Raw genomic sequence first — 22,894 nt, forward strand, 5'->3', positions numbered from 1 at the left:
GTGTGGCTGCCATAACTTTCTCCTTGATATTTTTTTTTGTTACATTTGTACCCCGCGCTTTCCCACTCATGGCAGGCTCAATGCGGCAGGCAATGGAGGGTTAAGTGACTTGCCCAGAGTCACAAGGAGCTACCTGTGCCGGGAATCAAACTCAGTTCCTCAATTCCCCAGGACCAAAGTCCACCACCCTAACCACTAGGCCACTCCTCCCCTATTGTTGCAGACAATATCTCTCAGACAATTCTCCTTTGGTGTCCCCAAAGTGTGATATGCTTTATCTATTTTAATGTCCCGTTCACTCAACTCAGGGTCCTTCTGTTGCATCAAATAGTAACAAAGCTGTTGAATCACTTGTCATGCATTAGAGAACTGTTCAGTCTCCGGCACACCCTTGAGCTGAATGTTGTTCCACCTGGAGCAATTTTCAATATCTTCCACATTTGTCCATAAATCCTCTGGACTTTTATCGTGATCTGTTAACTGTTGCTGGCTCGGGGTGTAATTTGTAATTGCTCATCGAGCTTCATCTCTACTGTATTCACTCACCAGCCTAAATCATCCAAGTCTTTATGCATTTCTCCTAGGACATTTTGTAAGTCCATGCAGATGGCCGATATTTCTGTTTTTAACACAGAAAACCATTTTTGCATTATGTTCTCAGTCTCCTTTCCCACAGCATACTCCACGGGTTCCTCCCTCGCCCCACCATCTGTCATCTTTGGATTCTCCAGCCGCATGGTTGCCAAATTCACCTTGAATGAAAACTCCTGCAAGTCAACTTTATTCTTGCATGCTGGAATCGGGAAAGCAGGCTCACTGTCCAAACAATCTCTGCTTTAAGGTAAAACCTCAATGGTGCATAAAATCCACCAAATGGACTAGATTATAGAGCTGATGATGCCAGATATCTAAAGTCAGCCGGCCATTCGGGGCATGACGTCACTTCCTCCGCCAGGCACGAGCACTTATGCCATCTGTAGAACTGTTATAAGTGTGTACACCTAAGGTCATAGTTAAACTTGTAAACCTTAGAGTTCACAGAGGAAATTCAGTCTAGGGCCAAACATGGGGAAACAAATCTGGCATTTTGTGGGGAAGAGGGGTCCTGGAGTCTTCTTTTCTACGTTATAATGTTCAGAGAATAAAGTCATCTGGACTCTAATGTATCCTGAGCGCCTCCACGTCACTGAGCTTGTTTCTGGTTTGTGTTTCAGGTGCCAGTGACATTTGAGGATATCACTGTCTATTTCTCCCAGGAGCAGTGGGAGTATTTGAATGAAGGCCAGAAGGAGCTTTACAGGGAGGTGATGAAGGAGAATTATGAGACTCTGATTTCACTAGGTAAGGATTTCTTTATCAGTATTATTAGCAGACACAGAGGGGCATTTTCGATATGACATCTCAATCTGAGTTTGACGTCCAAATTCTGAACAGGAAAGAAAGTCATTTTCAACAACAAAAAACGTCTATCTTTTTTCTTTTGAAAATACTATGGACGTTTTGTATTTTGGACGTTTTGTGATTTGGACAGGTTTTTTTTTTGGTCCATTTGGGAAAAAAAAAACGTCCAAGTTTAAAACGTCCAAAATCAAGCCATTGGGATGTAGGAGAATCCAGCATTTTTAGTAGACTGGTCCCCCTGACATCCCAGGACAGCAATAGGGCACCCTAGGGGGCACTGAAGTGGACTTCATAAAATGCTCCCAGGTACACATCTGACCATTGCTCCCTTACTTTGTCTGCTGAGCCCCCAAAACCCACTACGCCCAACTGTACACCACTACCATAGCCCTTACGGGTAAAGGGGGCACCTATATGTGGGTACAGTGGGTTTCTGGTGAGTTTTGGAAGGCTCGCAATATCCTCCACAATTGTAAGAGGTAGGGACAGGTAGGAGGCTGGGTTTATCTGTGTGCAGTGCACTGCACCCACTACTAGACTACTCCAGGGACCTGCATGCTATTCTGATGGACCTGAGTATAACATCGGAGGGTGGCACAGAGGCTGGCAAGTAATGTTTTTCATCACATTTTTGGGGAGTGGGAGGGGGTTAGTGACCACTGGGGGAATAAGGGGAGGTCATTCCTGATTTCCTCCAGTGGTCATCTGGTCATTTAGGGCACCTTTTTGTGCCTTATTCGTAATAAAAACAGGTCTAGCTCAAAACGTCTAAGTTTTAGTCCTGGACGTTTTTGTTTTGTTCCGTTATGGCTGAAAAATGTTTAAGTCATAGGAACGCCTAAGTCCCACCCTGACACGCCCCTGAAGCGCCCCCTTGAGATTTGGACGTCTGACGGACTTCAGAGAAAAACATCTAACAATAGGTTTTCGTAAATACTGATTTGGACGTTTTTGTGATAAAAACATCCAAATGCAGACTTATGTCACTTTTTAGACATTTTTCTCTTTTGAAAATGAACTTGATAGTGACTGATTTTAATAAAAGTAATTTGAGACATTTTCCTGTACCTCCTTTAGATTTCAACGTTTTTTATTGATGTTAGCAACAATTAATAAACAACAATTGTCTTCATTCTCTTAACAGTGTCCAAGCTGTGAATGATGATACAAGAACAAACTTGAATGAACAAACAATGTGAACATCAACCTTTTTAACAGTATTTCCCCATCTAGTCCACTCCTTCCTTCCCTTCCCCCCACCAGAGTCCCCCTTACAGCCTTTTATCAATAGCATTCTTCTGCCGGAGCATATGATGTTGGCCATTTTGTCTCTTCCCCATGGTCCATAGTATCCCTTGCCCTTTCTTCCTCCCCTAGCCTTCCCCATTCCTGTACCTCCTTTAATCCAGAGACTCTCTCAACCCTACTGTCTGGAGACGGCAGTGTTATAGCCTTTAGACCGTTTGTCACAACTGTGAGGAATGATCAGGAGTAGTGAGCCATTGGGCCGCTGCCGGGGTCAGCAGCAGCAGGTGAACCACCCAAACAGGAAGCGAGGCAAACACAGACAGGTTGGTACAAGATTCAGGACTCTCAAACAGACTTGGCTAGACAGAATTCTGGAATGGACTTGGCTTGGCTGGAGCCGGAAGCAGGAACGGACTTGGCTTGGCTGGAACCAGATGCTGGAACGGACTTGGCTTGGCTGGAAGCGGATGCAGGAACAGACTTGGCTTGGCTGGAAGCGGATGCTGGAATGGACTTGGCTTGGCTGGAAGCGGATGAAGGAATGGACTCGGCTCGGCTGGAAGTGGATGCAGGAACGGACTTGGCTTGGCTGGAAGCAGATGCTGAAATGGACTTGGCTTGCCTTGGCTCGGCTGGAAGCAGATGCAGGAACGGACTTGGCTTGCTTAGCTGGAACCAGATGCTAGAACAGACTTGGCTTGGCTGGAAGCAGATGCAGGAACGGACTTGGCTTGGCTGGAAGCGGATGCAGGAACGGACTTGGCTTGGCTTGAACCGGATGCCGGAACGGACTTGGCTTGGCTGGAACAGGATTCAGGATACTGGAACAGGCTAGTCTGGAGTGAAAGCTGAAAGCAAACAGGGCATGCACAAGCAGGAAGGGAACTGAAGCTGAAGGCAAACAGGGCAAGAACTAGCAGGGCAGGAACTGCAGCAAGCACACACAGATGAAAATTCATCTGAAGACCTCTGTTGCAAAGCAAGCCTGAAAGTTCCCAGGTGCTTAATAAAGGCAATTACAGATGAGGTCACAGGTAAGAGTGAGGCTTGACAGCAGAAACAACTGAGCACAGCTTGGCTAGAAGGGAAGGGAAGGGAAATGGGACTTGATATACTGCCTTTCTGAGGTTTTTGCAACTACATTCAAAGCGGTTTACATATATTCAGGTACTTATTTTGTACCAGGGGCAATGGAGGGTTAAGTGACTTGCCCAGAGTCACAAGGAGCTGCAGTGGGAATCAAACTCAGTTCCCCAGGATCAAAGTCCTCTGCACTAACCACTAGGCTACACAACAGAGCGAGGCTTGGCAGCAGAAACACCAAGGCGAGGCTTGATTACAAGAGCACCACAGTGAGGCTTGGCTGTAGGAACCCCAAAGCAAGTCTGGAATGCTGGAAGATCAGAATAGGACTGGAATGAACTCTGGAACATGTTTGGAAAACAGGAAGAAGACAGTCCAACAGCAGCCATAGGGCCTGGGCACCTGGAGGCGAGGTGAGTGTAGGCATGGAATGCAGTTACAATCTTGACACCATTCTATGTGTATTACCAGTTTTCTTCTCTTTGAATCAGAGACAGATCTTCTTCCAGATCTCAGAGCAGGGCTGAAAGCCAGGGTGAGGGTAAAGGGTTGTGGCTTTGATATGCTGCTTTTCTGTGTTACAACTAAAGTGGTTTACATATATTATATACAGGTACTTTGTCCCTAGAGGGCTCACAATCTAAATTTAATCTAAGGAGAGTACAAATAATTACGACATGGCAGCAACAGATCAGCCTGAAACAGCCTTTAAATCTAGTCAAAAGTGTGACGCTGTTTTCATCAGCTCATGACACAGGCACTAATGATGTGCACTTGATTTAAAATTAACGACAAAATGTGATAAATGAACAGAATGACTGTGGGGCTGGAAAGAGCTTAAACTTCGTTCAAGTCTTTTGGTTTTGGTAGCACTGTCTGTGGGAAGCTTGCCCAACCTTTTTCTATCAGGAGCCACATTTTATATTTTGTAACGTTTGGAGGCCCAAAACGCACAGGAGTAAATTTGAATTACACATTATTATACTTAGGGGCTCATAAGAACGTCCAAAAAGTGTCATAAAGCACCATTTAGATAGATTTCTTCTCAAAAACGTCCAAATTGGTATTTTCAAAGCCTGTTTTGCAGACGTCTATCTATGCATTTTGTCTGCGGTGCACCCAAATCACAAGAGGGCATGTTGGGAGTGTTTCGAAGATGGGATTAGGGCATGCCTAACACTTGGACTAACACTTTTACAGCCACAATAGAACAAACAAAAACATCTGGGCCAAAAACTTCAACATTTTGGTCTAGACCTGTTTTCAGAACGAATAACTACTACTACTACTTAACATTTATAAAGCGCTACCAGGGTTACGCAGCGCTGTACAATTTAACACAGAGGACAGTCCCTGCTTGAAGGAGCTTACAGTCTAAAGGACAAAAAAGTGCAGTCAATCAAATTGGGGCAGTCTAGATTTCCTGAATAGATGAATAATGGTTAGGTGCCAAAAGCGACATTGAAGAGGTGGGCTTTGAGCAAGGATTTGAAGATGAGCAGGGAGGGGGCTTGGCGTATGGGCTCAGGGAGTTTATTCCAAGCATAGGGTGAGGCGAGGCAGAAGCCTGGAGTTGGCGGTGGTGGAGAAGGGTACTGAGAGGAGAGATTTGTCCTGTGAGCGGAGGTTACGGGTAGGGGCGTAAGGGGAGATGAGGGTAGAGAGGTAAGGAGGGGCTGCAGATCGAGTGCATTTGTAGGTTAATAAGAGAAGCTTGAATTGTATGCGGTACCTGATCGGAAGCCAGTGAAGTGACTTGAGGAGAGGGGTGATATGAGCATATCGGTCTAGGCGGAAGATAAGACGCGCAGCAGAGTTCTGAACGGATTGAAGGGGGGATAGATGGTTAAGTGGGAGGCCAGTGAGGAGTAGGTTGCAGTTGTCAAGGCGAGAGTTAATGAGAGAGTGGATGAGAGTTCGGGTGGTGTGCTCAGAGAGGAAAGGGCAAATTTTGCTGATGTTATAGAGAAAGAAGCGACAGGTCTTGGCTGTCTGCTGGATATGCGCAGAGAAGGAGAGGGAGGAGTCGAAGATGACTCCGAGGTTGCAGGCAGATGAGACGGGGACGATGAGGGTGTTATCGACTGAAATAGAGAGTGGAGGGAGAGGAGAAGTGGGTTTGGGCGGAAAGACAATGAGTTCGGTCTTGGCCATGTTCAGTTTCAGGTGGCGGTTGGACATCCAGGCAGCAATGTCAGATAAGCAGGCCGATACTTTGGCCTGGGTTTCCGCAGTGATGTCAGGTGTGGAGAGATAAAGCTGGGTGTCGTCAGCATAAAGATGATATTGGAAACCATGAGATGAGATCAGCGAGCACAAGGAAGAGGTGTAGATTGAGAAAAGAAGGGGTCCAAGGACAGATTCCTGAGGAACACCAACAGAGAGTGGGATGGGGGTAGAGGAAGATCCATGAGAATGTACTGTGAAGGTACGGTGGGAAAGATAAGAGGAGAACCAGGAGAGGACAGAGCCCTGGAATCCAAATGAGGATAGTGCGGCAAGGAGTAGATTATGATTGACAGTGTCAAAAGCGGCGGATAGGTCGAGGAGGATGAGCATGGAGTAGTGACCTTTGAATTTTGTAAGGAACAGGTCATTACAGACTTTAGTGAGTGCCGTTTCTGTCGAGTGTAGAGGGCGAAAACCGGATTGCAGCAGATTGAGGATGGCATGAGAGGAGAGAAAATCAAGGCAGCGGCTGTGAACTTTCAAGTATCTTGGAGAGGAAGGGTAGGAGGGAGATGGGGAGGTAGTTAGAAGGACAGGTAGGGTCTAGTGATGGTTTTTTGAGGAGTGGTGTGACTACAGCATGCTTGAAGGTGTCAGGGACAGTTGCAGTGGAGAGAGAGAGGTTGAGGATATGACAGATGGGGGGGGGGGGGTGACAGTAGGAGAGATGGTGTTTAGTAAGTTGGTGGGGATGGGATCAGAGGAACAGGTGGTGCATTTCGAGGAAGAAAGAAGGTGGGCGGTTTCCTCCTCGGTGATATCAGGAAAAGAGGAGAAGGAGGCCTGGGTTGGTTGGTTGAGGGAGTGGGTTAAAGGGTGAAGAGGAGGAGGTGGCTTGATAGTGAATTCGAGGTTGATCTTCTGCACCTTGTCGCAGAACTAGTCAGCCAGTGATTGAGGAGAGAGTGGGAGCGGAGGGCACTTTGAGGAGGGAGTTGAGGGTGGCGAAGAGATGACAAGGGTTGGAGCCGAGAGAATTAGTCAATTGGGTGTAATAGTCCTGTTTGGCAAGGAATAGGGAGGACTGGAAGGAGGATAGCATGAATTTGTAATGAATGAAGTCGGTATGGGTGCAAGATTTCCTCCAGAGGAATAAGGCACAAAAGGTGCCCTAAATGACCAGATGACCACTAGAGGGAATCAGGGATGACCCCCCTTACTCCCCCAGTGGTCACTGACCCCCCTCTCCCACCCCCAAAAATGTGAATAAAAATAGTACTCACCAGCCTCAAATGTTATAGCCAGGTCCATTAGAGCAGAATACAGGTCCATGGAGTAGTGCACTGTAGTCAGGTGGACCCAGACCCATACCTCCCCCCCTACCTGTTGTACTTGTGGTGGAAACTGTGAGCCAGTAGCATAGCCAGAGTTTAATTTTTAGATGGGTCTGGAGGTGGACTGGGCGGGCACAGGCCTCGCATTTCCTCTCCACCCGCTACCACCCCCCCGCCCGCCCACCCGCCGCCGCAGCAGCATTTCCTCTCCACCTGCTGCGACAGCCCCCCCCCCCCCCACATGGTCAGTTCTGGTCATTTTTACTGACCTGAAGCGCCATTCTCCCTCCAGCACCGGCGATTCCCATAGCCAGCCTTCTGCCAGCGCGCGTCGTCGGAGCCTCTTCTCAGGCGCATCCCGCCTACTCTGCAACTTCCTGTTTTCCGCAAAGGTGGGACGCAGGAAGTTGCAGAGTAGGCGGGACGCGCCTGAGAAGAGGCCCCGACTATGCGTGCTGGCAGAAGGCTGGCTATGGGAATCGCCGGTGCTGGAGGGAGAACGGCGTTTCAGGGCAGTAAAAGTGAGCAGACCACGCAGACGGGGAGAGTGAGCAGACAAGATAAGGGAGCAGTGGTGAGATGTGTACAAGGAAGCATTTATTTGAAGTCCACAGCAGTGCACCCTAGGGTGCCCTGTTTCTCTCTTGGGATGTTTGGAAGACCAGTCTGCTAAAAATGCTGGCTTGATTTTCTACGTTTGTAACTTGTACAGTTTGTTTTTTGAAAATGGCCTGAAAAGATAAACACACAGAGCACAAAACCTTGTTACAAACAGTATTAAAAAAAAAAAGATGGACATTTTGCAGTTTTGAAAATGGTCATGTTTTCTGTTCGTATTTTGGACATTTAGCTCAAAACGTCCAAAGCCCAACTTAGACATTATATTGAAAATGCCCCTCTTAATGTACTACATGTTACTATGTGAAGCAGAAAAAGTAAAACAACCAAACCTGTATCCCTTACACTAAGTCGTCTTCACCAAGCCTCTATCTCTCTTGTACTCCTCAGCCTTCACCAAGTCTCTCTCTCTCTCTCTCTCTCTCTCTCTCTCTCTCTCTCTCACTCTCTCATACCCCTCAGCTTGTAGGAGCAAATCAGATATACATTGCCTGCTGTGGGACAGTGTATGAAAGGAAGTGCAAATTATATTATGGTAGCTCTCTGGAATCAGGATTTCTAGGTCACATTCCCCTGACTGCGCGTATCTGAGCCCTTAGCTCCCAATTATACTGACAAACAACTGATGCAAGTCCCAAATAATAAAAATAGCAGATTTATTTTCAAGCAAGTAAAACAACCGAAAAGCAAACAGAGATAATTAGAATGTGAGAATAATGTATGAATGCTATGAAGCTCAGAGGAAAACAATAGACAAACACTCTTTAAACATTAAACACTTATCAGAAATGATTCAGAGTAAACACACATTGCCTACAGGCTATAAATTGGACCACCTGCTTCTTATCCAGTAGCAATACCAGAGATTTTATACAGCCTGACAGTGAAGCAAGTCTCATTTCCCTTGAAACGGAGATCTGAAGGTGGCTCCACTGGCAGGGCACTGTCTGAAGTGTTCAAGTGATGAAGAGCTGAGTAGAGGAATTCAGTGTAATTCACGAGCTGGTGATGACGAGATGATGACAGCTCAGGATCTGATGATGTTACCAGATAACTTTTGATCCCCGGAGTTGCTTGTTTTATATGGTTCTAAAAGAGGCACTGTTCCCAAAGATAAGTTAAACAATTTATTCTGTTCTGAATATTCTGATTTGAAAAACCACAAGCGCTGATAAGGAAGGCAAAGAGGGATTTTGAAAAAAAGATTGCATTGGAGGCAAAAACACATCGTAAGAATTTTTTTAGGTATATTAAAAGCAAGAAGCAAGCAAAAGAATCGGTTGGTCCGCTAGATGACTGAGGGGTAAAAGGGGAAATCAGGGAAGACAAAGCCTTAGCAGATAGCATTGCTTCGGTGTTCACCGAGGAAGATTTGGGAAATATACCGGTGCCAGAAATGGTATTCAATGCTGACGAGTCAGAGAAACTGAATGAAATCTGTATAAACCTAGAGGATGTAATAGGGCAATTTGACAAATTGAAGAGTAGCAAATCTCCTGGACTGGATGGTATTCATCCCAGAGTACTGATAGAATTGAAAAACGGACTGGTGGAACTATTATTAGTAATATGTAATTTATCTGTAAAATCAAGTGTGGTACCGGAAGATTGGAGGGTAGCCCATGTAACGCTGATATTTGAAAAAGGTTCCAGAGGGGATCCGGGGAAATTATAGACCGGTGAGCCTGACGTTTGTGCCGGGCAAAATGGTAGAGATTATTATAAAGAACAAACTTAAAGAGCATATTCAAAAGCATGGATTAATGAGACAAAGCCAACACGGATTTAGTGAAAGGAAATCTTGCCTCACCAATCTATTACATTTCTTTGAAGGGCTGAACAAATATGTGGATAAAGGCAAGCCGGTTGATATTGCGTATCTGGATTTTCAAAAGGCGTTTGACAAAGTACCTCATGAAAGACTCCAGAAGAAATTGGAGAGTCTACTACTACTACTACTACTATTTAGCATTTCTATAGCGCTACAAGGCGTACGCAGCGCTGCACAAACATAGAAGAAAGACAGTCCCTGCTCAAAGAGCTTACAATCTAATAGACAAAAAATAAAGTAAGCAAATCAAATCAATTAATGTGTACAGGAAGAAGGAGAGGAGGGTAGGTGGAGGTGAGTGGTTACAAGTGTTACGAGTCAAAAGCAATGTTAAAGAGGTGGGCTTTCAGTCTAGATTTAAAGGTGGCCAAGGATGGGGCAAGACGTAGGGGCTCAGGAAGTTTATTCCAGGCGAAGGGTGCAGCGAGACAGAAGGCGCGAAGTCTGGAGTTGGCAGTAGTGGAGAAGGGAACAGATAAGAAGGATTTATCCATGGAGCGGAGTGCACGGGAAGGGGTGTAGGGAAGGACGAGTGTGGAGAGATACTGGGGAGCAGCAGAGTGAGTACATTTATAGGTTAGTAGAAGAAGTTTGAACAGGATGCGAAAACGGATAGGGAGCCAGTGAAGCGACTTGAGGAGAGGGGTAGTATGAGTAAAGCGACCCTGGCGGAAGACAAGACAGGCAGCAGAGTTTTGAACCGATTGGAGAGGGGAGAGGTGACTAAGTGGGAGGCCAGCAAGAAGCAGATTGCAGTAGTCTAAACAAGAGGTGACAAGGGTGTGGATGAGGGTTTTGGTAGAGTGCTTGGAAAGAAAGGGGCGGATTTTACGGATGTTGTAAAGAAAGAAACGACAGGTCTTGGCGATCTGCTGGATATGAGCAGAGAAGAAGAGTCAAAGATGACCCCAAGGTTTCGAGCTGAGGAGACAGGGAGAATGAGAGAGCCATCAACAAAAATAGAAAACGGGGGGAGTGGGGAGGTGGGTTTGGGGGGAAAAATGAGAAGCTCGGTTTTGGTCATGTTTAATTTCAGGTGGCGTTGAGACATCCAGACAGCAATGTCAGACAAGCACGCTGAAACTTTGGTTTGGATGCAAGGTGAGATATCAGGGGTAGAAGGTAGATTTGGGAGTCATCAGCATAGAGATGGTAGGAAAAGCCATGGGATGAGATTAATGAACCAAGGGAAGAAGTGTAGATAGAAAAGAGGAGGGGACCAAGAACAGAACCCTCAGGTACGCCGACAGACAGAGGGATAGAAGTAGAAGAGGATCCACCAGAGTGAACACTGAAGGTGCGGAGGGAGAGGTAGTGTCATGTCTGTGGCCGTGACCACCCTCAGACTTACCTTGTTCCTGGGGGTCAGCTTCCTTCGGTGAAAAAACTTTAACCACCCTTATCTCAGGCCTAATTAGGTAAAAGGAGGTATTTGAGCCCAAGAGTAACCCCCATAAAAGCCAAAAGCACAAGGAAATACTCAGGTTATCGGCTATGGGTATAGAGCAGAGATTGTGATAAAAGCAGTTAGCATAGCAGGGTTTAAAAAAAAGGTTTAGCCAAGTTCATAAAAGAAAAGACCGTAAGCCATTATTAAGATGGAATTGGAAAAATCCACTGCTTATTCCTGGGTTAAGCAGCATAAAATTTGTTTTATTCCTTTGGGATCTTTCTAGGTACTTATGACCTGGATTGGCCACTGTTGAAAATAGGATATTGGGCTTGATGGACCTTCCATCTGCCCCAGTATGGCAATGCTTATGTCCTTTATGTCATTCTGGAATTTTTCTTCAAAGAAACAGAGAAAATTTTAGGCAGATAAAGACCATATGGCCTAGCCAGTCTGCTCATCCATGCCATCTACTTTCCCTATCACTCCCTTAGAAATCCCGTATACTTGTCCCAAGCTCTCTTGAATTCAGAAACTGATTTCATCTCCACCACTTCCACTGGGAGGCCATTCCACAAATTCACCACTCTTTCTGTGAAGTAGTTCCTCAGGTTATTTCATGTTCCCTTTCACCTTCATCCTATGTCCCCTCTTTCCAGAGTTTCTTTTCAGATGAAAGAGACTTGCCTCCTGTGCATTTACGCTACATAGGTATCTCCCCTCTTTTCCCAAAAATATATATTGAGATCTTAAGTCTGTCCCCTTATGTTTTATGATGAAGTCCACTGACCATTTTAGTAGCCACCCTCTGGACCAGAAAGAACCACAGTGGGAATCAAACCCACGTTCCCTGCATTGAGGACCCACAACTCTAAGCCTTACTCCTCACATATACCTGGGTAGTGTGACCAGAAGTGCTTATCTCTGAATAAGAAGTCTAGGATGCAATGATTGCTCGCCACTTACATCAGTCAATGTGGGTCACTGCTGAAATGCAAGTCTTGGCAAACATTGAGACAAAAGTCCATGATGCATTGAAACATTGTCTGAAATGTGAATTGCAAGAGGTTGTTACTAAAGCTCTGTTTGTAGCCATATAGGCAAGGATCTAGCCCCTACATGTGTCCCCTCTATTTCAAGATGGCTGATGCTCCAGAGCACCAGGCAGCTTGATATACTAGCTAAAAATAGTTGTGCGTGTGTTTCTTAACAATGCAATAGTGTAAGCAAGTTGCAATATAGTAATGCATGAATAATATACTCCTAGTGGAATTTGCGCAATGCAGAATTTGAGCAGAATTCCCCCTAGATGCACAGAGCTCCTTGCTGTCAGAGAACGAGTTTGTTTTCTTCAGGCTAGAGTAACAGACAGAGGAGCTGAGGGAGACAGAGAGGAACAGGAGACCTACAGGGATTTGTTTTAGAGAGGTCTCACCTCCAGTCTGGCAGCCCCTGTGCTGCCTTGGAAGAAGGAGGTCTCCTAAAAGGACAGCATCACCCTGGTGAAGTAGGAAGTAACCCTGTAGCCTGGACCTGCCCACCAGAGGATGCACTATCCTCTCACACCAAGCATGCGTCTCCAGAAACTTCTGCCTAGGAGGGAAGGGTTAGGACAGCTGTTGTAGTTGGTGATTTGATCATTAGGCATGTAGATAGCTGGGTGGCTGGTGAACATAAGGATCGCCTGGTCACTTGTCTGCCTGGTGCAAAGGTGGCGGACCTCACGAGTCTGGGGAAGAGTCAGCTGTCTTGGTTCATGTGGGTACCAATGACATAGAAAAATGTGGGAGGGAAGTTCTAGGAGCCAAATTTAGACTCTTAGGAAGAAAGCTGAAATCCAGATCTTCCAGGGTAGCATTTTTGGAAATGGTCCCTGTTTGACATGCAGGACCCAAGAGGTAGGCAAAGCGCCAAAGTCTCAATGCGTGGTTGAGACAATGGTGCAGGGCTGAGGGATCTAGATTTGTTAGGAACTGGGCAACATTCTGAGAAAAGGGAGCCTATTCTGAAAGGATGGACTCCACCTTAACCGGGATGGAACCTGCTGACGCTAACATTTAAAAATGAGATAAAGCAACTTTTAAACTAAAATGGGGGGGGGGGGGGGGGGGGGGGGAGCTGACAGTCGCCCAGGAGTGCATGGTTCGGAGTGGAGTATCTTGAAGGATACTACTGAAACAGAACATTTAGGGAATCCTAATAGATAGGTTTCAATAATGGTGAAAGAAAGCCAAGTGTTTAATGGGCGAACAGGGTAAAGGATGCAGATTATCCCTGTCAACTTCTAAGCAGCTTGTAGATGCAAGGAAAAAACACAATTTGAAATGTCTATATACAAATGCTAGAAGCCTAAAAAATAAGATGGGAAAATTAGAGTATATAACACTAAATTAAGAGGTAGATGTAATAGGCATCTCAGAGACCTGGTGGATTCCCATGTCGGCTCTATCTCCTTTTTATGTTTCAACAATTTTTATTCATAGATTAACATATCCAGTACACTTGACTGTGAACATTATAACTAATACATCACAATTAGATGAACACATCGTTATCCCCAGTCGACAATGTTTTCTCATTTTCTCTCCCCCTCCCCCCCCCCCCCCCCCCCCCGCCCGCTCCTTGATTCCAAAATGTTAGTGTTTTATTGTTAGAGAGTTAAGGAGTAATAGTATAAATTGATGAAATCAGCAGATACGTCATATTGTGCATTATTTATAATTACTCTGGCCACATTTCCCTACCGCTCCACTTTCATCTCTGACTATGTTATATATCAACGCTTTATTACTAGCATGTCAACATAGGTAAGTCATCAAGATGCCCCTTTGACTAAGATTTAATAACATCATTCACCAAGTTATTGACAGATATCTATATCTGCTATTTACCAGCTGATTTGTATCATTCCCCCCACCTCCCTCCCCCATTACTACTACTACTACTACTATTTAGCATTTATATAGCGCTACAAGGCATACGCAGCGCTGCACAAACATAGAAGAAAGACAGTCCCTGCTCAAAGAGCTTACAATCTAATAGACAAAGAATAAATAAAGTAAGCAAATCAAATCAATTAATGTGAACGGGAAGGAAGAGAGGAGGGTAGGTGGAGGCGAGTGGTTACAAGTGGTTACGAGTCAAAAGCAATGTTAAAGAGGTGGGCTTTCAGTCTAGATTTAAAGGTGGCCAAGGATGGGGCAAGACGTAGGGGCTCAGGAAGTTTATTCCAGGCATAGGGTGCAGCGAGACAGAAGGCGCGAAGTCTGGAGTTGGCAGTAGTGGAGAAGGGAACAGATAAGAAGGATTTATCCATGGAGCGGAGTGCACGGGAAGGGGTGTAGGGAAGGACGAGTGTGGAGAGATACTGGGGAGCAGCAGAGTGAGTACATTTATAGGTTAGTAGAAGAAGTTTGAACAGGATGCGAAAACGGATAGGGAGCCAGTGAAGGGTCTTGAGGAGAGGGGTAGTATGAGTAAAGCGACCCTGGCGGAAGATGAGACGGGCAGCAGAGTTTTGAACCGACTGGAGAGAGAAGAGGTGACTAAGTGGAAGGCCAATCTCTTACTTCCTCACTGTATCTCCCCCTCCCTCCCTATTCAATCTTTTATGGATATATTTAACCACTACAATTATCATGGTTGTTACAAGACATTGAGAATAAGGCTTCTCCCTCTCTGAGTCATCTCGTCCAATAAACACCCCCAGATTTTGAGAAAACGCGTTTTTCGTTTGTGTCTTCCTTTCGCTTCTCTCGCTTCCCAGGTCAGCAGTTGAAGTACTTGATTGCGCCAATGCCAAAAGGTCGGTGGATTTGCTGAAGTCCAGTGCTGCATAATACATTTTCTAGCTACCAAACACACCTTGCGGCAAAGCATTTTTCTGTCTGTTTTTAGTCTAGAGTACCCTTCCTGCATGTCTAGTAGTAACGGTAGTGGATTCAGTTCAATTCTACTGTTCAAGATGTTCGACAAAAATGAAATTATTTATCTCCAGAATCATTGTATTAATGGACAAGCCCAAAGCGCATGGTATAGTGTATTATTATCCCTATTACATTTCAAGCAAGTAGCTGTCTGGATTCCCCCCGATTTGTACAGTTGTACCTGGGTAAAATAGGCCCTGTGTATCATTCTAAACGCGCATTCTCTAAGGCCTGCTCCTCCAACTACCCTGGGAATACCCTTTATTTGCTTTACAATATCCCATGTTGTCAATTCTCTTCCCATATCTATTTCCCAACGTTGACGAGGCTGGGCTAGCTCCTTCCCCGGCACCAACTCCCACAGTTTCAGATGTATATTGGAAATAGAGGGGGCATTTTCAGAAATCTCCTCAAAAAACCTTCTAAATCGTTCACCCCAATTTTTTACTTAGAGCTTCTCTGTTAAGAGTTCGCACATAGTGTTGCAGCTGCCAATGCGCGAAATGATCCCCCCATCTCACCGTCCCAACTGTCTGTAATTGTGACATCGCTTTTATGGTCCCATCTTCCTTTAATGCATCTTGCAGACAAGCTATTCCACTTCGTTCCCAGTTAGTAAACGTTTGAGTCTCTAATCCCGGTAAGAACATCGGGTTGCCTTTGATTGTTAGAAGTTCAGTTACAAATGGGTCCCCCCCCCCCCAATAGTTTCCCTAAAAATCTCCACGCTTCTCTAATGGGAAGCAATAAAACACTATGCCCAAACCTACAGGGGAGCACATTGTTCTGAGTGTGTAGCAACGTTGTGAGATTATATGGTGTAAATAAAGCTTCTTCAAACTCTAGAGGGGTATGGGCCTGAGTAGAAAATATCCAATCTCTCACCTGTCTTAATAAACAGGCCATATTGTAGTATTTGATATTTGGGATCCCCATTTCCCCTTGTTTCCACCCTCCTATCAAGAATTTCTGCTGGATTTTAGCTCGTTTCCCAGCCCAACAAAACTTCATCAAAAGTCGGTAAAAGTTATTTATGTCTGCCTGATCTTTATTCTCCTTTTTAAATGTTAATGCCAGCAGCCGACCCATGTCGGCTGCCTTCCTCCGTGGACAATAAACCCATCAATCGGGCCAGCTCACAGAACAGCAGAGGATTGGAAGGGTCTCTGCCTCTGCTCTCCCTTACCCTTCCTTATCAAGGCAAATCGACAAACCATAAAGAGGTGTGCAGCAGTTTTGCACACGTCCGCCATCTTGGATCTCCTTCTTATATTCTTTTAGTCTGCTGGTTTCCCTGATTTTTTTCTGCTTTTAGTCTGGTGTATTTTTGCTTTTCTCAGTCACCTCTTGCCCTCTGGTAAGAAACTGTACGTAGGGACTCTGCTGTGTCCTCCAACTTTGTACTCCATATTTTGCTTATGAATTGGGGGAGGGGCTAGAAGGTGTTAGGTCTGTAATATATTTTCCTGCCTCTACTGTGGAATTAGGAATATCTTCTTAGTTTCCTTAAAAATGACAGTCTTTGCTGGAAACTTTATTGCTGCTACTATACCCATGGAGACTAATTTCAGTTTGTACTTGTAAAGATCTCTCTCTTTTTTTTGTACTCTCTCAATGCTGATATCTGAAATGCTCAGTGACCAGTTTCTGTAGGGAAATTGTTTTTATTCATGTTTTATGTGTTCCTTTTTTCATCTGGAAGGTGAGATAGTTATTGCTCTGGGTCTGGGTTGGAGCTCCCTCTGTGCCCTTTCAGTTTCATATGCAGCAGCTCCAGGACCCCAATGATTCATCCACTGGATCTTCTCTCCTGTTCACGTGGTCATTTGCTTTGACTGCCTCAATGTCCCTTCTGAGTCATTTGATCTCTTTTTGATCAGTTAAACACTGACTCGGTCTCCTCCATTCCCTTTTGCTGTATTTCCAGTTTCTTTTCCAGTCTTTCTAACCTACTCACTATTTCTGTTGCTGTCTCTATCATCAGAATTGTTGCTGAACCTGCATCTGGTGCTGTTGTGAACTTTGGTGTCACATGGAAAGAGCAGTAAATTTCTTTGCACAGTGATCTGTCCCAAAAGGAATAGCATAGAACCACAACCAGAACCACCTCCTTAGAAGGATGTATGCCTCCTAGTGGTAGTACCATGAGACTGCCATGAGCAGTCATGGCTGCTGTTTTAGAGCCCAGCCTAGGGCCAGGTAGGAGCAGAGGGTGACCACTCCTGCCAAGGCACCACTGACCACCATGGACACCCCGGGGTAGGAAGGGGTGGAAGGAGTAGTTTTCTTCAAGGAAGGGGATGGGACACAATACTCCTGATGAGGTCTCACCAATAATTTGTAGAGAAATATTACCATCTCCTTCTGGTTATAAATATAGATAGATAGATGTAAAAATCTTTTTTCAGAATCTGCTTCAAGGTCATTTGTAACAATGACCCCCATATCCCTCTGCTTTAATGACAGTAGTAGAACCTCCCCCATTATATACTGCAGCTTTTGAATTACTGCTATGTATTTTCTTTGTAATTCCTAGGCACAGACAATGAAAGCATCAATCCTGAAGTATTAGCAAGGATTAAACAAGAGGAAGAGCCACATGTCTGGGATCCAAAGGAATCAGGAGAGAAAGAAGTAACTCATTCATGCACAGGTGAGTAATAGCAGATATTACACAGTACAGTTGAGTAATAATCAGTACTCTACATAGAAAGGGGAGGTATTACAACATACAGAGGGCCTGAACTAAGAATTACAAAAATGGTGCCAAGAAAATCATAAGAAATACCAAATTGGAGCAGATGAAACATTTTCTGTTTCTAACAGAGGCCAAGTACCTGGCAGGATCCCAAAAGATATATAGATTCTGAGCAGTTTACAGCCAGGGATAAGCAGTGGCTTTCCTCTGGTCTGTCTGGTTAAGAATGATTCATTGGCTTTTCCTCCAGGCGTAGGTGCCAACATTTCAAAATGACTGGGGATGCCAAATACAATGTGTTTGACATCCCTCAACTCAATGAAGGCATTTGTTCAATATTTAGTGTGCTCACTGGTACTCACAGAGCTGGTCTCTGGAGTGACCGAGACTGACCAGGACAGTACCTCTTGGAGTCTTTCAGGCGAGAGTGAGCCTGAACGGCTTTGGAGGAGCCCTTAGGCTCATCAGCTTCTAACCTTGTGGTCATCTTTGACTCATTTCTCTCTTTCTCTGCACATATTCAAGAGACTGCTAAAACCTGATGTTTCTTTCTCTATAATATCACCAGAATTCATCCTTTCCTTTCTGAGCACACGACCAGAACCCTTATCCACACTCTTAACACCTCTCGCTTAGACTATTGCAACTTGCTTCTCGCAGGTCTCCCACTAAGCCATCTCTCTCCCCATTCAATCAGTTAAAAATTCTGCTGCACGACTTCTATTCTGCCAGTGTCACTATGCTCATATTAGCCCTCTCCTTAAGCCACTTCATTGGCTCCCTATCTGTTTCCACATACAGTTCAAACTCCTCTTATTGACTTACAAGTGCATTCACTCTGCAGTTCCTCAGTACCTCTCCACTCTTATCTCTCCCTACACTCCTCCCCGGGAACTCCGTTCACTGGGTAAATCTCTCTTATCTGTACACTTCTCCTCCATCGCTAACTCCAGACTCCGTTCCTTTCATCTTGCTGCACCATATGCCTAGAATAAACTTCCTGAGCCGGTACATCAAGCTCCATCTCTGGCCGTCTTCAAATCTAGGTTAAAAGCCCACCTTTTTGATGCTGCTTTTAACTCCTAACCCTTACTCACTTGTTCAGTACCCTTATTTTATCATTTCCACCTTAGTAATTCCCTTATCCTTATTTATTTATTACATTTGTACCCCACATTTTCCCACCTATTTGCAGGCTCAATGTGGCTTGCATAGTACCGTAGAGGCGTTTGAATTCGGTTGATAGCAGGTACAAAGTTATATTGTGGTCAGATGAGGTAGGTGTGGATCAGGCGTCATGGGGTCGAAGGAAGTGAAGATTATAAACTGTGCAGTACGATCATTAATTATGCTGGGTGCGGGGATTTATGTTGGATCGGTGGGATAGGCCTTTTTGAAGAGGTGAGTTTTGAGTGATTTCCTGAAGTTTAAGTGGTCACGGATTGTTCTCACAGCATTTGTCCTGGTCTGTCCTGATTAGATTGTAAGCTCTAGATTGTCGAGCAGGGACTGTCTCTTCATGTTCAAGTGTACAGCGCTGCATACGTCTAGTAGCACTATAGAAGTGATAAGTAATAGTAATAGTAGTAGTTGTTTTCCAGTAAGCACTGTATCTTGGAGTCCCCTAGGTTAGGTTCATTTAAAATATCATTATCAATATTGATATAGAAGATCTCTTATCTGACAAAAAGATGTGCTCAACAGAGTGCTATCGTTCTACAAATAAACTTCATCAGGAGCAATAGTAGTGGAGTCCTTGACAGACTTCACTGGGAGAAACGGTTTCCTTTTCTGTATTTTCACCACATCTTCACAAAAAAACCCCCAAAAACGCAGCTCAGTAGTTTTACTGCTGGTAGGCCCCCTTTTACTAAGGGACGCTCATGTTTTTTAGGGCGTGCTAAAATTGGGGGCGCGCTAAACATTAGAGACGCCCATAGGAATGCATTGACCTCTCTAACGTTTAGCATGCCCTAAAAAAACATGAGCACCCCTTAGTAAAGGGGGCCGTAGTGTAGGGAGCTGGGTAGCTCCCCTGGTAGCCCTTACCTGGCTACCCTTAGAAGGGAGGTGTTCGGGGATAAACATAACCAACAATACCAGGTATAAAACATAGGCAATTTTATTGTATGGCTGAAAGAATATCATAGCTAATACAATACATGTACGGTACTTTTACAGTACAGGAGAATAATCTGGCAAAGACAATGAAATAATATTGTTAGCTGAGGGGAAAGTCCTTTCTCAGATGCTGGCTACAAAGCACTGCTCAGGGACTGTGTCAGGTACTTTCCCAAAGTTGTCTTGTGCAGTTCATACTTATATACATAAGTTATCTTAGAATAGTGTAAACACATGCTTCAGTGCTTCACACTGCAATTCCGTTCCCAGCATAGAAAGGGTGTGCTTTTGCTACATCAGCAGGAAACTAATCAGTCTGCAGAACCATAAGGATGTCGGATATATCTATCATGCCCTGGTACACATTTGGGCTCATTTTCGACACAAATCGGGAGATGGGCGTCCTTCTCCCAGGGTTGCCCAAATCTGTATAATCGAAAGCTGATTTTGGATGCCCTCAACTGCTTTCTGTTGCGGGGACAACCAAAGCTCCCGGGGGCGTGTCGGAAGCATAGCGAAGGCGGGACTGGGGCGTGCTTAACACATAGGCGTCCTCGGCCGATAATGGAAAAAAGAAGGGCGTCCCTGACGAACACTTGGCCGACTTTACTTGGTCCTTTTTTATTTACGACCAAGCCACAAAAATGTGCCCTAAATGACCATAGAGAATCGGGGATGACCTCCCCCTACTCCCGCAGTGATCACTAACCCCCTCCCACCCTAAAAAAAAATGTTAAAATATTTTTTCCAGCCTCTACGCCAGCCTCAAATATCATATCCAGCTCCATGACAGCAGTATGCAGGTCCCTGCAGCAGTTTTAGTGGGTACTGCAATGCACTTCAGGCAAGCGGACCCAGGCCCATCCCCCCTACCTCTTAAACTTGTGGTGGTAAATGTGAGCCCTCCAAAATCCACCAGAAACCCACTGTACCCACATCTAGGTGCCCCCCTTCATCCCTAAGGGCTATGGTAGTGGTGTACAGTTGTGGGGAGTGGGGGTAGGGGGGTTTGGGGGGCTCAGCACACAAAGTAAGGGAGCTATGCACCTGGGAGCTTTTTCTGAAGTCCACTGCAGTACCACTCTAGGGTGCCCGGTTGGTGTCCTGGCATATAAGGGGGACCAGTGCACTACAAATGCTGGCTCCTCCCACGACCAAAGGGCTTGGATTTGGTCGTTTCTGAGATGGGCGTCCTCGGATTCCATTATCGCCGAAAATCGGGGACGACCCTCTCTAGGGACGACCATCTCTAAGGTCGACCTAAATGTGGAGATTTGGGCGTCCCCGACTGTATTATCGAAACGAAAGATGGCCACCCATCTTGTTTCAATAATACGGGTTTCCCCGCCCCTTCGCCTGGACGTCCTGCGAGGACGCCCTCAGGAAAGCTTGGGCGCCCCATTCGATTATGCCCTTCACTGTCTTATAGCAGATGGTGGTATCATGTGTGTCACTACGAATCCTCATGGGAGCTGGGTGAGGCCAGCTGCAATGAGTTATATGTACTGACTTGCTTAGGCTATCAGATTGTGTATGTACAGGGTCATGAACAGTTCAAGGTCCTTGTACAGTATTGCTTAACTGTACAGGTATTATGGTGGAGGGCTGTCAGTAGTGAGCTGCATTTTTAAATGAATGAAAAAGAAAAAGGCTTAATTGAAATATAATTAAAATATAATTGAACAGGAGGTTTTTTAGACTCAAGAAGCTCCTCGGTTAGAGCAGTGCTTGTTGTAATGCACAGGTGACTGAGCGTCTGAAGTCTTTTCCTCCTCTTATTCAAAACACTCAGTAGAGTTCAACTATCTACTTGCTTTTTTTTGTTTGTTTTGTTTGATATTTATCATTATCATTAGCAAGTATTGAACCTATTGTTCCTTAGTATATCATAAACAAACATCCTTAGTAAAGAAACATCTGTGTTTTGGGATCTACTGGCCACTGTCAGATACTGGACTCCATGGAGCTTGGCCTGATTCAGCAAGGCTTTTCTTATGACTCTGTGGAAAGACTGAAAAGGGGATTTTAAATATCAGCTTGAATATAATCATATATTCTATCTGCCTTCCTCCATTGCCCCTGGTACAAAATAAGTACCTGAATATATGTAAACCGCTTTGAATGTAGTTGCAAAAACCTCAGAAAGGCGGTATATCAAGTCCCATTTCCATTTCCCTATTTGAGATTCAACATGGAATGTTGCTATTCCACTAGCAACATTCCATGTAGAAGCCTGCCCTTGCAGATCAGCAACGCGGCCGCGCAGGCTTCTGTTTCTGTGAGTCTGACTCCTGGTGAACGGCGGCCAGGTGTAGGTGAAGTCTGGTAGCTGTTCCAGTATCATTGTTCCTGCTGTTCTGCTGGGAGTACCTGTTGTTGCCAGCTGGTTCCTGTGGCCCCACTTCCGTTATCTGTGTGCAGAACATTCGTGTCCTGAGTTCTGCACCTCTCTGCGGGAGCTGGAGTCCTAGGTGAGTACCCTGTGGCCTATTTCTTTTATTTATTGTGGTTCGGTCTACCTCAGGTCTCTCCTAGACTTCCTTTCTGTCTGTGGCCTGGGCTCAAGGGCTCACGAGCGGGGTGGCAGTGACACCAGGTTACTGGTACAGCCCAGGTGATACTAAAGGACATGAACACACCAGCTGAGCCCTTGCCTTTTTCAATGGCAGCCCTTGAGGAGCAGCTGAGGACCATGATTGAGGAGTAGATGGAGTGTCTCCAGACTTGATAGGAGGCTATGGCATTGAAGACATTTATGTCATCGAGGCCGGAGGCAATTCAACCTGTCCTGGAGGCCCATGCACTGCTTCTGGGGAGTGCAACCACTCTAAGGCTTCGAGAGACATTGAATTGTACAGGGATTAATGACGCTCTATTTGACATCTCTTGTATGGTTGGGTCGAACATCATATAACAATTGCAAATTTCTTTTATTTGATTTTCCAAGTCCAAAGGGTATTTCTCATGAAGAAATATTTTACAAGTTTGCGTATCAGGTAGCCAAACTTTGGAGAGCTTTACCTATTAATTTACGTCTTCCTTCATCTTATGATATGTACAAGAAAGGCCTTAAGA

At 45.1% G+C, this 22,894-nt stretch overlaps 1 protein-coding gene across 1 annotated transcript in view; it reads left to right on the forward strand.

The window, feature by feature from the left end:
- LOC115459357 (putative protein ZNF720) overlaps positions 1-22,894 on the forward strand; it is a 53,046-nt gene that overhangs the window by 26,739 nt on the left and 3,413 nt on the right. Inside the window, exons 2-3 of the mRNA XM_030189194.1 lie at positions 1,215-1,341; positions 17,537-17,653. Coding sequence (XP_030045054.1) covers positions 1,215-1,341; positions 17,537-17,653 — 244 coding nt within the window. The remainder of the gene's footprint in view (positions 1-1,214; positions 1,342-17,536; positions 17,654-22,894) is intronic.

The sequence above is a fragment of the Microcaecilia unicolor genome, unplaced genomic scaffold (genome assembly GCF_901765095.1).
Source record: "Microcaecilia unicolor unplaced genomic scaffold, aMicUni1.1, whole genome shotgun sequence".
In the NCBI taxonomy this organism is placed as follows: Eukaryota; Metazoa; Chordata; class Amphibia; order Gymnophiona; family Siphonopidae; genus Microcaecilia; species Microcaecilia unicolor.